The sequence below is a fragment of the Olea europaea genome, chromosome 14, assembly GCF_002742605.1.
Source record: "Olea europaea var. sylvestris chromosome 14, O_europaea_v1, whole genome shotgun sequence".
Lineage (NCBI taxonomy): Eukaryota > Viridiplantae > Streptophyta > Magnoliopsida > Lamiales > Oleaceae > Olea > Olea europaea.
In genome coordinates this window covers 11,138,050-11,159,643 of record NC_036250.1, presented here as the reverse complement: position 1 = coordinate 11,159,643, position 21,594 = coordinate 11,138,050, and the positions used below count along the sequence as shown (strand labels likewise).

The window sequence follows — 21,594 nt, the reverse complement described above, 5'->3', positions numbered from 1 at the left end:
AAAAAAATTTGGTATAGTGATTTTTAGGAAAATATGTAGTTAAAAAATATGGAAAATTTTTGAATTTAAGTGCACAATATTTTTATAGAAAAAATTGCACCAGCGATCCCTAACCTTTTCATTTTTTGTAGACATTACAGTAACATTCATTTTGTATCAGTGGAGGTTCATAATCTTTCATAAATACTCATTTGAGGTCCATCTGGATGGAAACTGTTTAAAACAACGTTAGTTGACCTAGAAAATTAAGAAATCAACATCCGATAAAAATCATCTAAAACACCTTCTAAAAAGATATCAACATCCAATAAAATTGTCACAGTAGCAGATAGTTCGAGGAATTTCGAGTCAACTGATTGTGTTTTGAACGGTTTCAATCCAGATGGACCTCATGTGCATTTGTATGAAAGGTTAGGGACATTTGCTAGCACAAAATGAAGGTTAGAGTAAAATCTGAAGGAAAAAAAAAAGGGTTAGGGACCGTTGCTACTATTTTCCCTATTTTATTGTGTAAATGGTTGAAAATGAGTATGTAGAAAAAAGAATTTGAAAAGTATGACTGTTGAATAATGTCTAAGTTATGATTTATAATTAAATGGGAAAAAAATTATTATCAAAAAAATCACTTGAGTATGCATGACAAAATTTATTTTGTTGGAGATTTCTACAATAATCCCATTAGTTACATATCAATGATTAACCATGATACCATTGTTCGTAATGTAGTTGGCAAAGGCCACTGTACTTAAATCGCTAGTTGTTATTGACGAAGCATCTAGTCTTTCTTCATATTTTTTTGTAATATATTGACGATAACTTACGATTTTTTATTTTTTAAAAAGGTGAATAAAAATAAAACCCTCTATAGTTGAGAGTGCTTGATGATATCATGAACGACATTAGTATTGCTGACAAATGTGCGTTGTAATCATTGACGGTATTGTTGCTGCTATTTTTGCATGAATCATGAACATATCTTAGAACTCCGATCATCAACGGTACTGTTATTGCTACTTTTGTGTAACCTACAAATAAAAGAGCACCAATCATAATGAAAATAAACAACACAGAATTCACAAATTAGTTTTTCATCAATATTTATATACTAGATAACAAAACAATTTTATATTAGTCAATTTTTTTAATTTATTGATCGTAATTTTTATTTAAGTTTTTTTATTTTTTTACACCAAAAGCAATTACATACGCTTATAATGAGAGTTTGATTTTGGCACCCATTATTCTCTCGTTATATAATGAGAATTTGATCTTAAAATAATAAATTTTTTTGGAGAATGCATGTTTAAAAATGAAGAGGAAGTTTTGATTTCACTTGTAATATTATTTTATTAGAAAATATGTGATTAATAAAAAGAAAAAAAAAGAATTATAATTTAATGGGGCCAAACAAATGCTTAAAGCAGTAAAACCAAAACCTTTTTTCCTGGCTTAAATTTGTACTTTCCTTTTGTCAGAAAAGTGTGTTAGGGATCATTTTACACGCTAAATCAAACATTAGGGACCATTTGAGCTGAAAGAGATTGGAAGATTCTTTATTTTCAGTTTCACAGTTTGCCCTTTCATTAGTTCTCAGGTCGTTCTCTCCCTCTAATTCAAAAAAAATTCCGGCACTCAGGGGTTGTCGGTGTCATTACGTCAGGCACTCTGCCGAGGTGGGTATCTCTGTTCACCACTGTAAATAACTTTCACTTTTCACCTCGTTTTAACCTTTTTTTTATGTTTAGAAACTTAAAAAATTGGTGAAGAGGGGAAATTGAGTGCATGTACCATGAATGCTGGTCCAATTGGAGTTATTTCCCCCAATTTTATGAATTTCATATGGATTTTTGTTTGAATTTGCTGTTACACACACCGTCTTACGCGAACATTTATATTATGCGTTTTATGTGCGCTAGTAAATGTCCCTTTTTCTTTTCTTTTTTTTGTTTAATTGACTAACATTTTAGTATTACACTTTCTTTATGATGCCATATGTTTATTTTTATCTGTTGGACTATTGCTATTATTGGTTAATCATTAATATATTTTGTACGAATTAACATTTTACTATTATTATTTTTATCTTTTGGATTATTGTGATTATTAGTTAATCATTAATATGTTTTGTATTTCGAGTTTGCAGGATTTGAGCAAGGGAAAAACGTATTTTGCTTCTTTGGGAAGCCCAATAAACAATCCCCAGATGGTTAGTATTCATGACTACCAAAGTTTAGCTTATTTTATTTTTTATGGTGCAATGCAAGGTCAACATTCAAGTTTTCTATTGTCTGCATTTTCATTTTTTAAATTGTACGTTTTTGTCTGTAGTGTGAGATAGTGGACTTATCAGATAGCGAAGAAGAATCTCCGATGCCAGAAAATGTGGCTGAAATTAAACCAGAGCTTGACTGTTTGGACTATGAAGTGCCATCTCAGAACATATCCTCGAGGGATATAGCGGTATGGTAGCTACTTGCTAGTTGTTATTCAAAGTACTGCTTCCAATTTTATTAAGGGTACTTTGGTGATCCAAAACTACTCTCTCTGAACTGGGATTTGAGATAATTTAGCTCGATGTTAAATATAAATTACTGCAGTTCCAGTTGTATGTGGCAAAAGAACTTATAGCCACAAGTTTTTGTAATTGACTGCATTGCTATTTTTGTGGTAAATTATGCACCATAATGACTTGTTGATATATTTGTTTTCCTCTTGATTGTTTATTTTTCTGCAGGATAATGTTGCAAGCTCTTCAGGAAGCAACATAAGATCATCCTTAATGGGGATGGGATTCTCGCCCTTTCTTGTTGACAAAGCAATTAAGGAAAAGGGTGTGTTTTTCTTCACTGACTTTATTGTGTGTTGATATGTGAAAATATTAGCTTTCTGTTAATATTTTGTCACGTTCTCCTCTAGAAAAAGCTATCAAGCCTCTGTATTCCATGCTCCATATTTTTCAAGATTAACTCTCCCTATGGTTCTTATATGTTCCGTTTAACTATGTATCTTCGTTGATGTTGAAAAATGACACAAACAGCATTTCCTTGTCACTCTAGGTGGAGATGATGTTGATATACTATTGGAGACTCTCTTTGCGTATACAGTAAGCATACTTATTTCCATCCATGCCATCGTTTTTATCTTTTACTAGTTTCTTACCAAGGTGACTATGAACTAGTCTATTTTATTAGTTTTCATTTCAAGAAAGCTGTCTAGTTTTGTCGGCTTTGCCCTTTGAACTTTGCATGTTAATTCTTTTGCATTTGGTGACGACCCAAATTTTTACCTTTGGAATCATATACATGTACCGTAAAATAATACTTTCATAAACAATGAAAAACATAATATTTTCTGTACATGTAATGATTAAAATAAATTAAAAAATAATAATAATAAACATCATTAAAATCTTTAACTTAAACTTAAATCATTCTTCATTTTCATCCACGCAATCACAATTCACCTTCGATCACCTCAAACCCGCCTCTTTTAGTTACCTATAAAATATTTATCATATACATGTGAGACGTAAATCTTTGTAAATGAGTAATAACGAATTTGCATCTCATATTTAAATATGGAAAATCATAACATACATATGGAGACACGGGAATTAAAATCTGAACTTCGTGGCTATAATTCCCGTGCGTAAGCTACTAAACTCCGGTCTTTTGAACTTACACATATAGGACCCTTATCATAATCATAACTTGGATTTCTGTATCATCATATTCATAACATAAATTTCTGTAATTTAAATAATGAAAGAACAATTCGTACTACTATAATTACATTTCACTTGACAATTCAAAAATGATAGAAGAAATGATCTTGGAGGGAAATCCTTGACTTGCGTGTCGGGTTGTGTGATTGTGTAAGTATATGACTATATTTAATATGAAAAAGATAAGAGAAAGATTAAAGGTGTAGAGACAAAGTCATAGTGATAGAGATAGAGAGGAAGAGTGTAAATAATTGATGAGAGATAGTCCAATGTTGAGTTTAACTCCTATTTATGGTGCAAGTTCTTGGATCATGTATAGAAAATTGAAAGGAAATTACTAGATGTTAGGCGTGGTCAAAGCATAATTGGTGCATTGTCTTGAAAGTTTTCAAATCAATTCCTTTAATCGTGTGATCAAATCAATTGACTTCGCTTGAATCTTTGTGTAAATAATGCATGTAGTCAAATCAATTACCTTAGTTTATGTGGTCAAAAGCAATTACTTTGCTTAAAATGTGGTGAATAATGCATGTGGTCAAATAAATAATCTTTAATAATAGCTAATTGACATATTTACATACATTTTACATATAATTTCATTTAACTTCCAAATTAACTCTTCACTTAGGCCCTCAAACTATTGGCTAGTAATTAATAAGGTCATTAGACTTTAGTAATAGTGCACTTAAGTCTTAATTTTTAATCTAACGACTAGTAATAAAAAATTCGGGATATTGCACATTTAGTGTAGTTACTTGAATTTTTAATATCATTCTTGGTGAAGAAAGGAACATTAATCTTTATATAAAAAATGATGTTTTAAGTCGATTGTTGCTAGTTGTGATGGTAACCACTAATTAGTGACTTTCTCTGCTTTGTTTTGTCTTTGATGACGTTCTTGCTTTTTCTTTGCAAAACAGCCTTTCGAAACTTAAACTCTTTATGCAAATCTTCATTAACTGTTGCTTATACACACTGATGAATTCATGCTTCTTATGAATTTAATAATCGGGAAATTAGTTGATATTTAAGTCGTATCAGTCAATATCATCAATAGAAACCTAGGCATATCTTAGCACCGTATTGTCTTTGATGAGCTCCTTGCCTTCTTTTCACATGAATGCCTTTTCTCAATTTTTTTTTTGCATATAAGCATATTTGCTGATAACTCATGCTTACATGTATCTAATAACTAAATCAAGCAATTTGTTGTATTTCATTTGCCAGATCTCCACATGTCTGAATGAGTCTGATCCCATGTAGTTTGAATCTATATTAGCTGTTAAAATAGCCTATTAGTTTGATATTTTTACAGACACAAAGCTCAATTATGCTTGTAATTATTATTTCTATTATACTTACCACCCACCACCGCTCACTTTTTAAATAATAGGCTCTCCAAAACCTAAAGACTGAATCTTTTGATGATGCCACATTCCATGACAAGGATGAGTTAGCTGCAGATGTTCATGCAAGAGAGGTACCCGTCCTTCAAAATTTCCAAGTACAATAGCTATCAATCCAATTTGTGCGCAAGTTTATTTTGAAACATTTTACATTTTTCATTGGCAATCAGCTTTCTGTTTTTTTGTTTGTGTTATTCATTATGGATTGTCCTACATTTCTTATTTATCTCTCTTCCTTTTGCTTTATCAGAAAGATTCAATTCAGTTTCTTACAAAAGGTTTCATAATTTTACGTCTCTTGCTAATTTAATTTTTTTAAATAATTTAATAGACTGCCTCGGAGGGCAAAATTAGGTTTACAAACATGAACATGGATTCCTCATCTATCATGCACTGTAATAGTGCCTTTTTTTTTTTTTTTAAATAAATGTACAAAACATCGTGCATTGTAATAGTTGAACTTAGTTCGTGAACTGGTTTCAAAATTAACAGGCTCTGCATAGATCAGTGTCTTCAGATTCTCTTGATAGCTTGTTTGGTGATGGCGGGGATACAAAAAGTTACACCAATATTGAAAAAGATGTTCAATTAAAAGAGGTAACCTGATATGAATATTTTCTTCTATAGTTATTATTTTCTAGTATGGTAATCGAGTTAAAAAATGAATGTGCTTATGATTGACTGACAGAATTCTTGATGTCTTACTACTTTCTCCTTACAATTTATCATCCAAGTTACATTCTTCAGTTGCCACCTTTTTGAAGAATATTAATGGCATGATCCTTCAATTAACCGGAATTCCAGTTTGCCTTAGCTTTTGACTGATAATTTATTTATGGGTTAACATTGCACACGCTGTAGGTTAACTTTCACTCTGTTGCAGGAACCCGATGTGTGCAGTGCAGTCATTGATGAGAAGAAAGCAAACTTGTTAAAAATGAGTTTCTCTATAGATGAAGTGGAGTTTGCTATGGCTAGACTTGGTATATGGGAATCTTCAAACTTAAAAATATTATGCATTTTTTCTGATCTACACGACGTGGAATAATTTAATGGCTTTATGATTGACACTGATTTTACCTTCAATTTATACTTACTCTTAATATCTATATTGGATACAGCCCTCTTTGTTGAATAACCATATAGTTATGAGCTTGTCCAGTCATGCATATTTTGCCTTCTAATATTCTACAGCTAGTAGTTTTGTTTCGTTGAGCATCCTTTTTTCTGTTCGAGGCTGCATGGTTCTTATAATGAAAACAGTACCTATTTTTGAGATTTCTAGACGATCATATAAGTCAGCTTGTATAACAAGTTGGCTCCATAGTCTCATGTGTATCTAAGTTACCCTTTTGTTTCATAACAGGTGAAGATGCTTCTATTCATGAACTGGTGGACATCATCATTGCTGCACGGATGGCGAAAAAGTATGAAAAGAAAGCAGATTATCCTATTTGTGTCGATGCAGAAAAGAACAAGGTACACAAGTTTGAGGCATGCTGAAAATCTTAAAAAATATATATATATATATATAAAACATGGGACATTTCATGTGGCGTGTCTCGTGTCGCAGAGTCTGTATCCATGCGTCACAGGAAATTCTTAAATTTCCCTTGATCTTTACTCGTTCTTGGTTGGAAGAATATGAGTAATCTTGATTGTTAATAAATTCGTCTTTCCTTTATTTTATAGGACTCTTTGTACTCTTGATGTACGCATGTTTCTTTCAAACACAGTTTTATTCCCCATAGTGTATCTTTTCAAGAAAGATAGAAAAATAAAAGATATCCTTTCCTACTTTGCTAGTCTATATGTTCATGTTATTATTGAGTTATTGTCAATTGTTTCTTTGGAAGGATACACCTTGTATATTCTGCACGAGCTTTACTTTACTATGTACTTGTTCACGTGCAATTATCTGCTTGGATGATACTACTTATGGAGAATTGTTGAAAGGCGTACTTTCAGATCCAGGGTGCTGGAAAATCAAGTTTTTGAGCACGAACTTCCATATTTTCGAACTATGCATATTTGTAATTGTGCTGTCTAGATTAATCCAAGATTAACTGCTAATTTCAGGAATGCAGCAACGAAATCTTGTTTGGGATCATGGATAAGACACTTAGATTGCTTGAAATGGGCTTCTCTGAGCAAGAAATTTCAATAGCTTTTGAGAGATATGGTAAGTTGATTATCAGAGCTCAAGAATTCCCCATGCTTACTACTGTGGATTGGGGCGGGGGTGGGGGGACGGAGAGAAGATTGAGAAGTACAACTTTGGAGGGGAGCTAGCCCAAATCTCTAGTAAAAAGTCGTCTTGATTCACTTCTAGTTACAACCTATTTCCTCACAAAATGACATACTGCCTCCCTCAAAGTCCACTCCTCACAACTAAAAATTTAACATGTAAGTATGGTAAAAATAAACTATCACTATGAAGAAGACCTAACACCACAAGTTACATCAGAATGGACCGACAAACTTTCTTCCCAAGGATTATTCTTTGCCACATAATGCTTACCAAGTGTTTAATGTTGGAATGTCGTTTCTGCTACTTTTTAGCATCTTTTAGGCGTTAATTAGGCCATCAGCTTCCCTATCATTCAAGATGTATGCTGTTATTTTCTGATTTAGCCCTGTTTTGATTTTTATTTTTTCAAAATTACCTTTCCTCAAACTCATTTTCAATCACATTCTTCCAATAAAATAATTTTGTATGTGGACTCATAACTTTTCCCTACTTCTTAACCATGCATTCTTTAAGAAAATCATTTCTCAAAAAATCAAAATCAGACAAGGGCTTAAAATAATTGGGGAAGATTTTGGATGCACATTATTAATGTACACAATGACCTTTATTTTTTATGTGTGGAAGTTTCAGAATTTCTTTTCATTGTGGTAAACATTACCAAGGAGCTGCCCTATTTTATATTTAAAAAAAAAAAAATTAACCTAACAAATTTATGTTTGATCTAAATCATACTTTCTTTGTTACCAAATCTAGCAGCCTAAACACCTAAAAAATATCTTAACTTCCCCAAATCTTTGATTTCAAATTCCTCAACTACTGTCTTTTAAGACGTTCAATCTCTTCAATAAATGACCACAAACAATGATGTCATCAACATAAACAATCAAAACAATAATTTTCTTTAACGTGCTTTGAAGAACGAGGTATGATCATCTTGGCTTTGAGTACACTCAAACTGGTGTATTGCGACAGCAATCTTGTCAAATGAAGTCTAGGGTGATGCTTTAATCCATGCAAGGACTTCTTCAACTTGCACACTTTCTTTTTCCCTAAAAAATCCTTAAAAGTCACGTGGTAACTGCATGTACCCTTCCTTTAATAAATCTCCATGCAATAATGCATTCTTCACATTAAATTGCTCAAGATGCCTGTCCAAATTTGTTTTGTTGCTAGAGATAATAGAACTTGATCTAAATTTATTTAACAGGAGCAAAGTGTCCTGATCATCGACCTTGGAAGTTCGTGTAGACCCCTTAACAACAATTCTTGTTTATATCTTTCAAATGTTTCCATCTACCTTGTGTTTCAGAGTGATTACCCATTTACAAGAAGATAGATTAGCATAAATGGCTTTGAAAGACAAAGACAACCTTCAATACGAGACATAATTTGAAATTGGATGCATAGTACAAGATCTAACACCGTTCTTATGAGCAGTTGGAACATTAGGCTAGAAATATTAGTCAAGTCTAGATTGTTTGAATATTAGGAACAGATGAATTACGTGTTTTCCAAAATCTCCGCACTTGGTTAGGATGATTGGTTATTTTGAGGAAGTTATCTTTTTCCTTATTGATTAAACTTTTATTTTTTGATCTCCATCTCGAACACACTCAATTGGAGCTTCGGGAGCCAGAGATGGAGGAGTTATGGGTATTGGAGATGATGACTCATAGTTCATGGGAGGAATTACATAAATATTAGAGGTGATTGTGGGTAAAACATGAGGAGGGAACCTAGGGATATTAGGATAAGTATACCAAAATGAATATTCTATATGAAGACTCTTCCCTTGAAGAGAAGTTTTAGTGGAAAAAGAAATATTCGCAAAAAATGGTAACATCTACGGACACAAAAAATTTTCTTGTCGGAGGATAATAGCACATATGTAACCTTTTTGAATAAGAGAATATCTTTCGAAACATATTGAAGAGTCCTTGGATCTAGTTTTCCCTATTATTTCATTGAATGTGAACAAATACTACACGACCAAAAATCAAGAAAAAATGTGTAATGATGGGTCTTTAAGAGTGCCAAGTGGTGTTTTGAAATCTAAGACCCATGGTGGCATCTTATTCATGAAGTATGTAGCGGTAAAAAGAGCTTCCCAAAAAATTTTTAGAAACTTCCATGATAAACATTCAAGATCTAGCCACTTCAAGATGATGTCTATTTTCCATCTAAGCTATTCCATTTTGTTGAGGTGTATCTATACGAGAGCTATGGTGTACAATCCCATGATCAACTATAAGAACATAGAATCGAGGAATAAAACTTTCTCCCACTACCTGTTTGAAGAATTTGTAGATTGACTTGAAATTGACTCTTTAATCATATGGTCGAAATTTCGAAAAAAATTTCCATTTCAAATAGTTCTTTGAGCAAACAAACCTAACTCACATGAGAATAATCATCATGAATATAATGAACCACTTAGCACGAGATATGTTGTGGACGTGTAAATGCCACCGAATATTAAATGTATCAAGGAAAAAGGTTGTCACTGTTATACGTATTTGTGTAGGAAAATGAGCTCGATGATGTTTGGATAGTTCACATACTTAACATTGAAAATCATGGGTATCCTTATCATTTATTAGAGTAGGAAAAATTATTTTAATTAAGGACTGTTTGGTTGGCATAATCTTGATAGATCCTGAATAGACTACGCTTGTATACTCAATGCAACCACAAAAGAAAAAGAAAAGTAAAGTGAGACTCAGAATTTGAGAGAAGAAAATGAGTGTTGAGGAAATTTAATGTGTATTTCATAGACTTAACAATTACAGAAATGATTGACAAGAATTGATAACAAGTATGGCAGGTTTAGAGAGCTGCCCCTCTCCCCAGTGATTCACAGATTTTCAACCAACCCATGAATGCCTTCTCTCATTTCGTCTCTGCCTTGGTAAAAATACTCTTCAATAACTACCACGGCTTGCATATAGAGCACCACGCCTTTACAAATCCCTTTTCCTTTAACAGTCATACCTGAACCCACATGCACTCCATAACCATTAGTTTCGGTGATGGGTATTTTCAATTTCCGAACCAACATACGGATATAAAATTATGAGTTGTCCGGGAGTCAATCAACACCACTACCTCTGTCCACTAACTGTACCCCTCACCTTCATCGTTTTGGGAGATGTCAAACCGATTACCGAATTCATGGATAGCTCAACCCTCTCTAGCTCCGTTCTTTCTATTTTATCTTCCATGCATCCTTTCTGTCGCCCTCCTCAATGTCGTCATCAACTAGCAACACTTGCAACTCTTTGTTACGACACCTATGCTCGATAGTATACTTCTCATCACTCCTAAAACACAATCTCTTATCCTTTTTTGCCTGTATTTCTACCTGCATTAGCTTCTTACACCCCGAGATTGTATTTGTGGAGAGTGTTCCTGCCTTTTCCATCGGAATATTCCCTTTGAGGAGGATTCCATTGAATGGTTCGGTTCTCCATTCGAGCAGGAGGAGTATAGGTTGAGCCTTTATAGCGGGGGCGCTCGTTCTCCTGGGCTTTACTGATTCACAAATTTCTGTCCTCGATCCTCTGTGCCATATCCATGATCTGGGACAGCCCTTTTGGGTTAGCCATCAACATTTATGCTTGCAGCTCTTCCTCCAACCCATTGATAAAAGCCCCTTCTAAGGTCTCCTCATTCACATTCTTAAGCTATGCTGCCATGATCTCAAACTTTTCTCAGAATTCTGCTACAGTCCTTGTTTGTCTAATTACCAAAAGTGACTGATACAGAGTGCCATATTGAGTGTCCTTGAACCTCTCTAGTAGACGTTGTTTGAAGTCCTCCCAATTGTGCAAAGGCCGCCTCCCATCCTCCAATTGAAACCATGAGAGAGCGCTGCCCTCCATGCACATCCCAGCAGCCAAGGCCCGCTCAACATCATTCAGCTTATTCATGCTGAAATATCTTTCGGCCCTGAAAATCCACGAATTTGGATCGATCCCATTGAACAAGGGCAGTTCCAGTTTGCAGTAGTGACCTTCCCTGATTTCAAGGCTTTGCTTCTCCATGCCCATCTTCTCCGACTCGATTTGCTTATCGACGGTGGTCGAAGATCTCATCCTACTCCCTTATCCCACCATGGGCTGTAGATCCGATGACAGATTTTTTATCATCTTAGCTATTGCCTGCAGACCATTCTTCGACCCATCTCCAAATCACTTCTATTTTCGCTTTCACATCTTCTCCAATTCCCTTCTGAATCTTTCATTCAGTTGTTCCACGTTTCCCTGCAATTCCAGCACTGATGCACCCAACGTCCGAATCTGAGAGATCGAAGTTTCGAGTGTTTCAACTCTAGTATCCATTCTCGTCATTGGCATCGTCTACCCAGGAGTAGACTGCTCTGATACCAAATGATAGATCCTGCCTAAATAGACTACGCTTGTATATTCAATTCAACCACAAAAGAAAAAGAAAAGTAAAATGAGACTCAGAATTTTAGAGAAGAAAATGAGTATTGAGGAAATTTAATATGTATTTCATAGACTCAGCAATTGCAGAAATGATTGACAAGAATTGAGAACAAGTATGATAGGTTTAGAGAGCTGCCCCTCTCCCCAGTGATTCACAGATTTTCTCCCACCCGTGAATGCTCTCTCATTCTGTCTCTGCCATTTTTATTCTTTTCTAACCAACTCCCTCCCTCCCCCAAACCACCGAATTAGTTATAATAACAAATCCTAGTCAGCTGCCCTCTTGTGACGCCTCTCATAAGTAAAATGTATGGGTGGCCTATCAAATCTTTTATGCCAAAGTTTAATTTCTTGATTTGAAGTTAATTGAGAAGAACTTAAGTGTGTATAAGATAGATTACCTGGACCAATTGGTTCACCCTCAAAAGTAATGTAAGTCCATCAATCTCCTTTCCAGTGTCAAACGCCTTCCACATATGCAAGTTTGACACTTCTCAGTAATTAGGAAAAAAACTTAACGGCACAATTAATACTTTTTGGTATGGCAATTGAAAGAAGACTGCATGACAATTTACGAACATGCAGAGTTGAGTCTGGTGAAAGAGATTTTGAAATAGGAATACACTCTTTTCCATCAATAGACAGCGAACAATCTAAAGTGACTTTCTGTCTGCCAATAGAAAATGACTGTCGAAACTGATAAAAAAGGAAGCACAGTAGGGTTAGAAGATGACTGACAATTAGATGACAAAGAGAGCTCAGCTGTGTTGAAAATTAATTGAAACAAGAACAAGAGAGACTAGGTGGTCTAAATTGATGTAAAATGGCCAGAAAAAAAGGAATAAATTGGCATTAGATTAGTATCAATCTGCCTAAAAACAATTGAACCTGATTGGGGAAAAGGAACCAACATTAAAAACATTTTAACCTGGCTGAAATTAAGCTGAACTAGACTGCAAAATTGCTGAACCGGCATGAAAAAAGGCTGAACTGCTTTGAAAATAGGCTGCACGGACCTCAAATTAGGCTGAACCGACCTCAAGATAAGCTGAAGTGTCTGATAATGCAAGACTGTATAGTCTTGATACATCTTTTCAGCAATTAAGAACACAGAGAAGAGAATGCCAGCATAAATCAGCTGGTAAGAAGATCAAAATTCTGGCAATTTAATCTGGAGAACAAAATAGCAGGAGACCTGCTCTGATACCATGTGAAAATTTCTGAATTTCAGTTCATTGTAGTGAACATTACAAAGGAACTGCTCTATTTATACAAAAATCTAACCTAATTATCTCCTACAATTATGCATACACAATTTCCTCCTACAATTAAGCATACAATTAATATAATTAAGCCTAGTTAACTACAACTAGATGAAAACCATATTATTCACATTTTCCACTGATGTACAGAAATGTCTTTCGGATTTGCCATCCTTGTTGGATGTCTATAATTTCATTTGGACGTAAAGCTACTGGAGTTTTAGAAAATAAATGTGCGAGGATAAGTGTAGTGTGGTGTAGTAGGGGTCCATCCTTTGAAAAATTGATGGTCTGTACCATCCCATTTATTTGACATAGATTTTAGGAAAGAAATAACTTAGCTGTGTGTGTCTCTGATTTTATAAAAAACTCTTTTACCACAGAGGTTCTATTAGAAAGTGCATCAATATCTTGCTTACAAGGATACTGCTCTTCCTCTGCTCCAGTTCTCATCTTATAGATTTACCCTCTACAATTTGATTTTTCGGACAATGTGAAGATCTTCTAGGGCTAATACTGATTGCATATTAACTCTTGCTTCAGGGTCAGAAGCTCCACTTTCAGAACTTGCAGATTCAATCGTTGCAGGTGAAAATGCTGGCATTGATATTAAACCAGACAAGGTTATATTATTATTAAGACTCATTCTTTTCATATGTCTTGCACACTCATTCACCTTCATTAATTGAAGTACTGCCTGAATACATGATCTTCTCACTCTTCTAATGGTATATTAACACATTCAAGCTCATCTTGACTTTTGCAGCACTTATTAGCTTCTTTGAGCAAGTCAAGTGCCCTTAGTAACTATAGATTTTTGGATAGGGGGATGGGTGATTGTTCAAGTTATCAGTCTTTTAATCCATTTACTGTAAAGACTGAGGAATATACTTCAGATACTGCATCTCATGTTGGGGATTTTGATATACTGGAAAAATTTAAAGGGAAGAGACCAAAAGAAGAATACGATGATGAACGAAGCAACTTGAAGAAAGCAAAAGAAGAGTTTGATACAGTCTCAAGTAGTTCTGTTGGCCCAACCTGGCTAGGAGCAAGAAATGGAAAGTCTTCGTTGACCAGTCTTTGGATGCCAGACTCTCAGAGACGTGTTGGCCACAATGCAGGATGGCTGGACAAACAAGGAATGCCCCAAAGGTCTATGCCCGAGTGCAGGGTTCTTGATAATATGGTGGCTAAACCTCCTTATTTCTTCTATGGAAATATCACAAATTTATCTCAGGACTCTTGGGTAAAAGTATCACAGTTTCTGTACTCTGTTCAGCCAGAATTTATCAACCCTCAGTTCTTCTCGGCCTTAATTAGGAAGGAAGGCTATGTTCATAATCTCCCTACTGAAGATAGGTTTCACATTCATCCAAAGCCACCAATGACCATTCAAGAAGCCTTGCCACATACTGGAAAATGGTGGCCGTCGTGGGATGCAAGGAAGCAGTTGAGCTGCATCAGTTCTGAAACTAAAGGAATCCCTCAACTGTGTGATAGGCTTGGAAGAATGCTCACTGATTCAAGAGGATTTCTGACAGCTGAGCAGCAGAAAGAACTCCTCCATCAGTGCCGGACCCTGAATCTTATGTGGGTTGGCCAACACAAACTGGCACCGCTTGAACCTGAACATCTAGAGCGTATTATGGGCTATCCAGTGCGTCATACGCAGGTTGCTGGGTTTAGCTCGACGGAAAGACTTGAATCCCTTAAACATTCTTTTCAGACTGACACATTAGCATACCACCTATCTGTTCTTAGATCCTTGTTCCCAGAAGGATTGACAGTGTTGTCAATTTATAGTGGAATTGGTGGTGTAGAAATTTCTTTAAACCGTATTGGCATTCGTTTGAAGGGCGTTGTTTCTGTGGAACCCTGTGAAGCAAAGCGGAGGATTGTCAAACAATGGTGGGACAATTCTGGACAGATTGGAGAGTTGGTGCAGATTGAAAGCATCCAGAGCCTATCAAGTAACAAGCTTGAAGCTTTGATAAAAAAGTTCAGTGGATTCGATTTTGTTATATGTCAGAATCCGTACACGGCAGCAACTGGTGATAACATGGTAGGTTTAGATTTTTCAATGTTCGTCGAGTTTGTACGTGTCTTGCAGCGTGTGAGGACTACAACGGACAGGCGCAGGTGACTTTCGTCCTCTCCAACATGCTTCTCCTTGTAGGTCTTTAATTAGTTTTTGTATCTGAATTTGATAATGACTTATGATCTCCAATCTAAGAATGTGAAGATAAGCTAGTAAACTATATTAATTCCATGGCGTTTTCTACATTAGAGTAGTATTTAGGAAGGTGTTGTTTACAAGTTGTTGAGGAGATTCGAACGTTATCCTAAAAATAGGCTTAGAATCAATTTTTTAATCGTTAGAGAGAGAACTGAGTCTTATTTGTAAGTGAAGAAATCAAAAATGACGGTTGACCATATTAAGTAACAGTCAAAAAATTGATTTCTTGAATTGAAAAATCATAATCAAACAGGGACTAAATAAGTATTAAAATGGTCAAGGATTACTTTTCTCTCCCACTCAACATTTTCTGCTTGAAATAGTGAATGCAAAGTTTAAAATGTACCAATGTTCTTACTCAAGATGGTATTTTTTTGTGTGTCTAAAGTTAAATCTTTTCAACATTTCTCATTATCTGTTTTTATTGCCAAATTCTCATTTTTTTAATTAAAATTTTGCTTAATACGACGTCATTTTTTGGAATGATAGTATGGAGTCGATTATCGTAACAAGACCAGATACATGGTTGGCCGACTAGCACGATGGTATAACTGAAACGAGTTTAACATTCAGTAGAGTAGATGAAACAATTCAAAGTTCAGTATTAACTGCCTAAGTGACATTAAAAGTGAAGTTTAGTAGCGATTGATATAATTAAGGTTAGCCAAACGAATAAAAGAAAGGAAGAATTATAGTTGAGGTCCTAAATCTTACAAATTGTTGTCGATTATGCGCAAACTTTTTATTTTTGCGTCCATTTTCTCAAAACGTTCATCTCGACTACAACTGGAGGACAAATGGATGGATTCCTTCATTTGACCGTTATCAACCCAAAAAAAAATCAACTTGACCATATTTTGGCCAAATTTAAAAGAACAAAATTGTACTTTCATATTTTTTCAATAAAATATCGTGAAAAAGTCAATAAACACTCGTAATAAATAGAATACCGAAATATATAATGTTTAATTAAACGTGCTCCCCAGTCCAATTATACATGTGAATATAAATTTTCTTTCGCGTCAAAAAAAAAAAAAAAGAACAAATTACATATTTTTTTCATTGTGTATAAGCTGTAATGGTTGACATTTTCCTCCATATATGAGTTTTGAGGTCCAATTTTTAAAATGGCAGACAAAGAATATTGTTCAATGGCCTGAATTTCTACATTTCAATATTCTCCACTTTCAAGATTTTTTTCCCTTTATTTTTTTCGCTTTTTTTATAACTCTTCGTGCATTGCGAGTTTTTATCTCCTTTCATCTGTGTAAAGATATATTTAAATAGGTTTATCCAATCTTAATTATTTTTTTTAATCTGATTTGTAGTGGGTTGCTAGCTTTATCTCATTTCATCCGTGTAGAGGTAAGAAAATAAGCAAAAATAAGTTCTTGTGGTCCCAAAAACGAAAATAGCATAAATAAAAAGTATCGATATCCGAAGGTTACACTTACGAAAATTTGAAATTTTACAAAATACTTCCAAGTCTTTAACAAAATGAAATCAACATTCACACGAGAGAACAGGTTAACAGTATTGAAATCTGTAAGATCATTTCTAGACAACGATCTAGAATTTTTAGACGATTCATCACTACTTTACAGTTTTCCTTTTATTCATCACCGTTATGTATTCACATCCTAGTAATATGACATTGACTTATGATGTTTTTCCTTGAGCACATGTTAGCCATACACATGAATTGATTGAGAGATAATTGAAATTACATTAACGGTTAAATTAGGCATCCACTTTCAGTGATGAATATTTATGAAAAGAAGGTTACTGTCTCGAAATTATTTGGGTCGATATACGACTTTCAAATCAAGATTTGAACTAGTGAATATTGTCAAAGGGAGTATTAACGCCATACAAATATGGAAAGAGAAAATGACATTCTGAAATATAGTTTTTGTACATTTCCATTAATCCATAAATATTATTTTATTCTCGATTGAGCATCCTTTCTTGTCAAATAATTTCACTTTTAGAAAAATTTCAACCATAAATCTTTTTTTTTAAAAATAAAATCTGCTCATATATTTCGTTGTCGGTCTCAAGTGGAAGTGATGAGGAGATTTACACAACCCTGATAGGATAAAGCTGTGTATACACCTTATGATGTACACACAGCTTTACACCCCCCTCACATGGAGGCGAGGTCATGAATATTTTATTACATGTGGGCCTCTCTTCATGTGAGAGGGATGTAAGACTGTGTGTACATCATTGTGTACACACAGCACAACCCTGACGGGAATGCTAATATCAACCAACGGAATGAGAGAGAAGTGATCAAGTAGTTTATTGCCAATAAGTGAGTGAATTACTCAAATTGTCACTGAACTTTGTAAAATATTTTTATGTGGTCATTAAACTTTAAAAATCATCCAATTCATTACTGAATTTTGCAAAAGGTTGAGATTGCTGAACTTTAAAATCACAAAATTTATCACTGAACTTTGCAAAAGATTTCTAAGGGTTCACTAGCAAAAGGTTGAGATCGTTGAATTTTAAAATCACAAAATTCATCGCTGAACTTTGCAAAAGATTTTCCAGGAGTTACTAAATTTAGTGACCTCCTAGGAAACCTTTAACAAAGTTTAGTGATCTCGTGAAAACCTTTTCAAAATTCAGTGATGAATTTGATGATTTTTAAATTTCAACGACCTTGTAGAAATTTTTTGCAAAGTTCAATGACCATTTGGGTAATTCACTCCAATAAGCCCTTGTGTTGGTAAGGGATTAAAATTATATTTTTAGTAGATTTTAATAAAAGTTTTTGAAATATATGGTTAAAACTAATTATTTGACTTTGACTTAGATTAAAATATGAACAATATTTGACATATTTGATGAAGTGAATCAAAAAATATGAACAATATTAAAAAACAAAGTAAAATTTTAAACGCAATACTATTTAATCTTATTTAACTTGACGTACCGAACCCCTGTTTGGGCTTTATTTTTTCTCTTTCTTATTTTCAATTGTACATTCTTCAATAAAATAATGTTACACATAAATCCAAAATTTTTCTTTATTTCTTAACTACATTCTCCAAAAAAATCAATATCTCAAAATTTATTTTTCTCCAAAATTTATTTTTAATGGAATCCAAATAGGAGCCAATTATGCAGTTTTAATCATCCTATCTTTGAAAGGAAAGGCTTGAGTTGAAGAACATGTAGACCACACAGTGTTGTTTATCTATATGTGGTATTTGATTTCACATGGTGGGTTGCCAATAGTTGTCCTTTTTCATTGATGCAATTCAAACCATAGTTTGGTGCATTCAAACTTCATCAAAATGTGGGGTCAATTTTTGACTGTATTCCTAGTAATTGTGAGCAAAGAAAATGCAGGGCCCCTCTCCAATTATTCTATATTATGTGGTTCACTTTCCTGCTCCATAGTCCCCAATTTTCTGTCATTTCTATTGTCTAATTCTTCGCCATCTTTCTCTGTTTTTTCGAAGCCTTCGTGTCTAAATGCACGTATTTAATTTATTCGGAGTCGACCCTTCTTGGGCTACCGAGGAACGCAAAATGTTCACTTCACCCATATACGTTTACCAAGAACTAAACCAGAACCTTGTCTTGATTCTTGAAATTCATTGCATTATGTCTGTCTTTTAGGCGTATAGAATTTCTCTTGGAGTTTTTTGTGCATTTGGATTCTTTTTTTCATGGAAGGAGTTGAGAGGATCATCCCCCATTTTTTTAGGTGCCCCATAAGTCTAGACTTGTTCAAAGATCCAGTAATCCTATGCACAGGCCAGACGTACGAGCGGTCGAGCATTGAAAAATGGCTATCTACTGGTAACCTAATATGTCCTGTGACAATGCAGAAGCTCCATGATCCTTCTGTTGTTCCGAACCACACTCTTCGCCATTTGATCGAGGAGTGGCTTCAATCTGGTAACCAGGTCGAGTCTGATCACCTCAAAATGATCGACAATGATCATTCTATAGCTGCAGTCAAGCACATTCTAGAGTCCAGTGAATCCAAGTTGGATCATAAGCTTCAAATGCTAGAAAAAATCCAAGCTTTATCCGAAGAACTACCGTTGCAGAATTCGTTGTTGATTCAATTAGATTTCTTCAAGTTACTCTTGGAACTAGTTTTCAGAAATGCAGAAGGTTCAAATTTCCAAGAAGATTTGAGGTTTGTGGAGAAAGCACTTATTTGTGCTATGAACTTATTGCCCTTCAGTGAATTGGGGTGTCTAAACATTCTCGAAGAGGAAGCCAAGTTATCCCAATTCATTTTTCTACTTGAAAAAGGCAGTATCATTATCAAGAAATGCTTATGCCATATGGTGGAGGCAATTTCATCAAATCTAGAGACTCAACAACTTTGTTCTACACTAGGAAAATCAGACAAACTTTTGCAAGAAATAATTCATCTTCTTCACAACAACTCTAATGCTGTTGAAGATGGAATCAAAGCCATATCAGCATTAGCCTTACTGGAGTTGAATCGAGAGAATTTGGTTAAACAAGGTGCAATTCAAGGGCTCATAACATACATTTTCAACGCAAAGAAGCAAGAAAAAAGCTTGGCACCAATGGCAATGGGAACAATTCTGAAACTGCTTTTATCAGTAGAAAGTGCAAAACAGGCAGTAATCAATCACCCTTTAGGCATTGATGCAATTGTCAAAATGGTTTTCAGAGTTTCATCACATCATGAAGGGAGCGAAAGTGCAGTAAATTCATTACTGATTATTTGTTTTGAATCAAGAAGTGTTGGGGAAGAAGCCATTTGTGCTGGAGTTTTAACTCAGTTGTTATTGCTGCTTCAAAGCCAGTGCAGTGGGAGGACTAAAACTAAGGCACGAATGTTGCTCAAATTACTTGGACCCATGTGGACTGAGAATCCAAAGGTTTCATTTTAGTTCATAAATTCAACGGACTATTAAAGACATATATGGAAGAATCGTAAAAGATTGTTATCCTTTCAAGAATTATGTAGTCCTCAAATGTATGGTCCTTTCCTAAACGAACCATATTGTAAAATCCCATAGTTCGTTGTTTTTTCTTAGTGAATTCAAATCAAGTTCTTGATATGTATATTAACTTTTGCCTCATATATGGTGCTGTGTATAGACGATGATGTAATGTTTTCGTTTAAGCCTTTGTTAACCATTCTATTATATTATTTTTTTTCTACAGTACTCATTTTCAACAACACGTTCTTCATTAAAATAATATTACACATAAATAAATAAATAATTCTTCTTTATTAACCACACATTTCAACATCAATTACTATTCCATAATACACTTTTTGAAATTAAAAGGGCACAAACAGGCCCTAAAATGTTAAGACTCGAAACACACTTATTTATTTAAATTATGTTATCAAGACGTTACCTCACATGTAAGCTAGAATTATGTTATCCAATAGCCGTGTTGCCTTCCTCTGTTGTACGGACACTTCAACTAGGATAGTGTGCTGTATAAAACATTTCTCAGATATCAACTCTGTTCGAAACTATACCATGATCATTTTTTTACTAGAAATATTTTATATTTTTAACTGAACTTATTAGTAAATAACAAATATGCACTCATTCAGAAGATTTCAACAAGAAAAATTAATAAATATAAAACAAAATATATTATATAAATAAAGAATTTAATCAAGGTGTCGACGACGTGTCGTATCAGTACTTTTTTGAACAATCGTGTGTTACCATATCTGATAAATGTCATATCGGACACACATGTCAATCCATCATAGTTGCCTTCACATAAAATCCCTTTTGGTTTTAATTCACTTGCCATGTGCTTAAAATTGGAATGGGGAGTGAAGAAGAAACACAAAAGTTTCATTGTGGTTTAATCCTTGTTGTCGACGAAGAAGGATAATAGACAAGTACTTCATATGCACGTCTCTCTTCTTTAATCTTATCTAATATATTTAACGATGTGATAACTAGTATACTAAATTAGATTGTATTAAATTGACAAATCCCAAAAGATTGTCCCAATTCAAGAAAATGGTGACTTGCGAGGTTGAATTAGGTTCATAGGCTTATCTTATAGTTTGGCTTTTACTTAAAAAGTGGGGGCACTTTTGTCATTAATGCACCATGCCAAACACAAAAAGAGTAGGGGTTTACATGACTATTATTATGTTAGTGAAAAAAAATCAAATGTCATAATTAAGGACATACTTGGACAAAACAACATGATGCATAAGTTCTTTTTTTAAGTAAACAATTTTTGTATTAGTCAAAGTTGAAAATTTAAATAAGT

General features: G+C 34.3%; 2 protein-coding genes across 2 annotated transcripts; both read left to right on the top strand.

Annotated features, from left to right (window-relative positions):
* The first annotated feature begins 1,411 nt into the window (after window positions 1–1,411).
* LOC111409514 (probable inactive DNA (cytosine-5)-methyltransferase DRM3) lies at window positions 1,412–15,375 on the top strand. The gene is made up of 13 exons (XM_023039558.1): window positions 1,412–1,423; window positions 1,539–1,673; window positions 2,144–2,206; window positions 2,329–2,460; window positions 2,735–2,831; window positions 3,057–3,103; window positions 5,118–5,204; window positions 5,623–5,727; window positions 6,014–6,113; window positions 6,497–6,609; window positions 7,210–7,312; window positions 13,635–13,714; window positions 13,858–15,375. Exons 1-13 carry the CDS (start codon window positions 1,412–1,414, stop codon window positions 15,235–15,237), a joined length of 2,454 nt encoding a protein of 817 aa, XP_022895326.1. The 3' UTR covers window positions 15,238–15,375.
* Window positions 15,376–18,739: 3,364 nt separating this feature from the next.
* Window positions 18,740–20,486, top strand: LOC111409150 (U-box domain-containing protein 26-like). Its single transcript, XM_023039114.1, has one exon. The coding sequence runs from the start codon at window positions 19,017–19,019 to the stop codon at window positions 20,226–20,228; it is 1,212 nt and encodes a 403-aa protein (XP_022894882.1). The 5' UTR covers window positions 18,740–19,016; the 3' UTR covers window positions 20,229–20,486.
* Window positions 20,487–21,594: the final 1,108 nt, after the last annotated feature.

Bases quoted from the DNA above. Each gene is read 5' to 3' on its own strand.
- LOC111409514 (XM_023039558.1), top strand. The intron at 2,461-2,734 runs GTATGGTAGCTA...ATTTTTCTGCAG, and splicing joins TATCCTCGAGGGATATAGCG to GATAATGTTGCAAGCTCTTC. The intron at 2,832-3,056 runs GTGTGTTTTTCT...TTGTCACTCTAG, and splicing joins CAAAGCAATTAAGGAAAAGG to GTGGAGATGATGTTGATATA.
- LOC111409150 (XM_023039114.1), top strand. From the start codon at position 19,017: ATGGAAGGAGTTGAGAGGATCATCCCCCATTTTTTTAGGTGCCCCATA.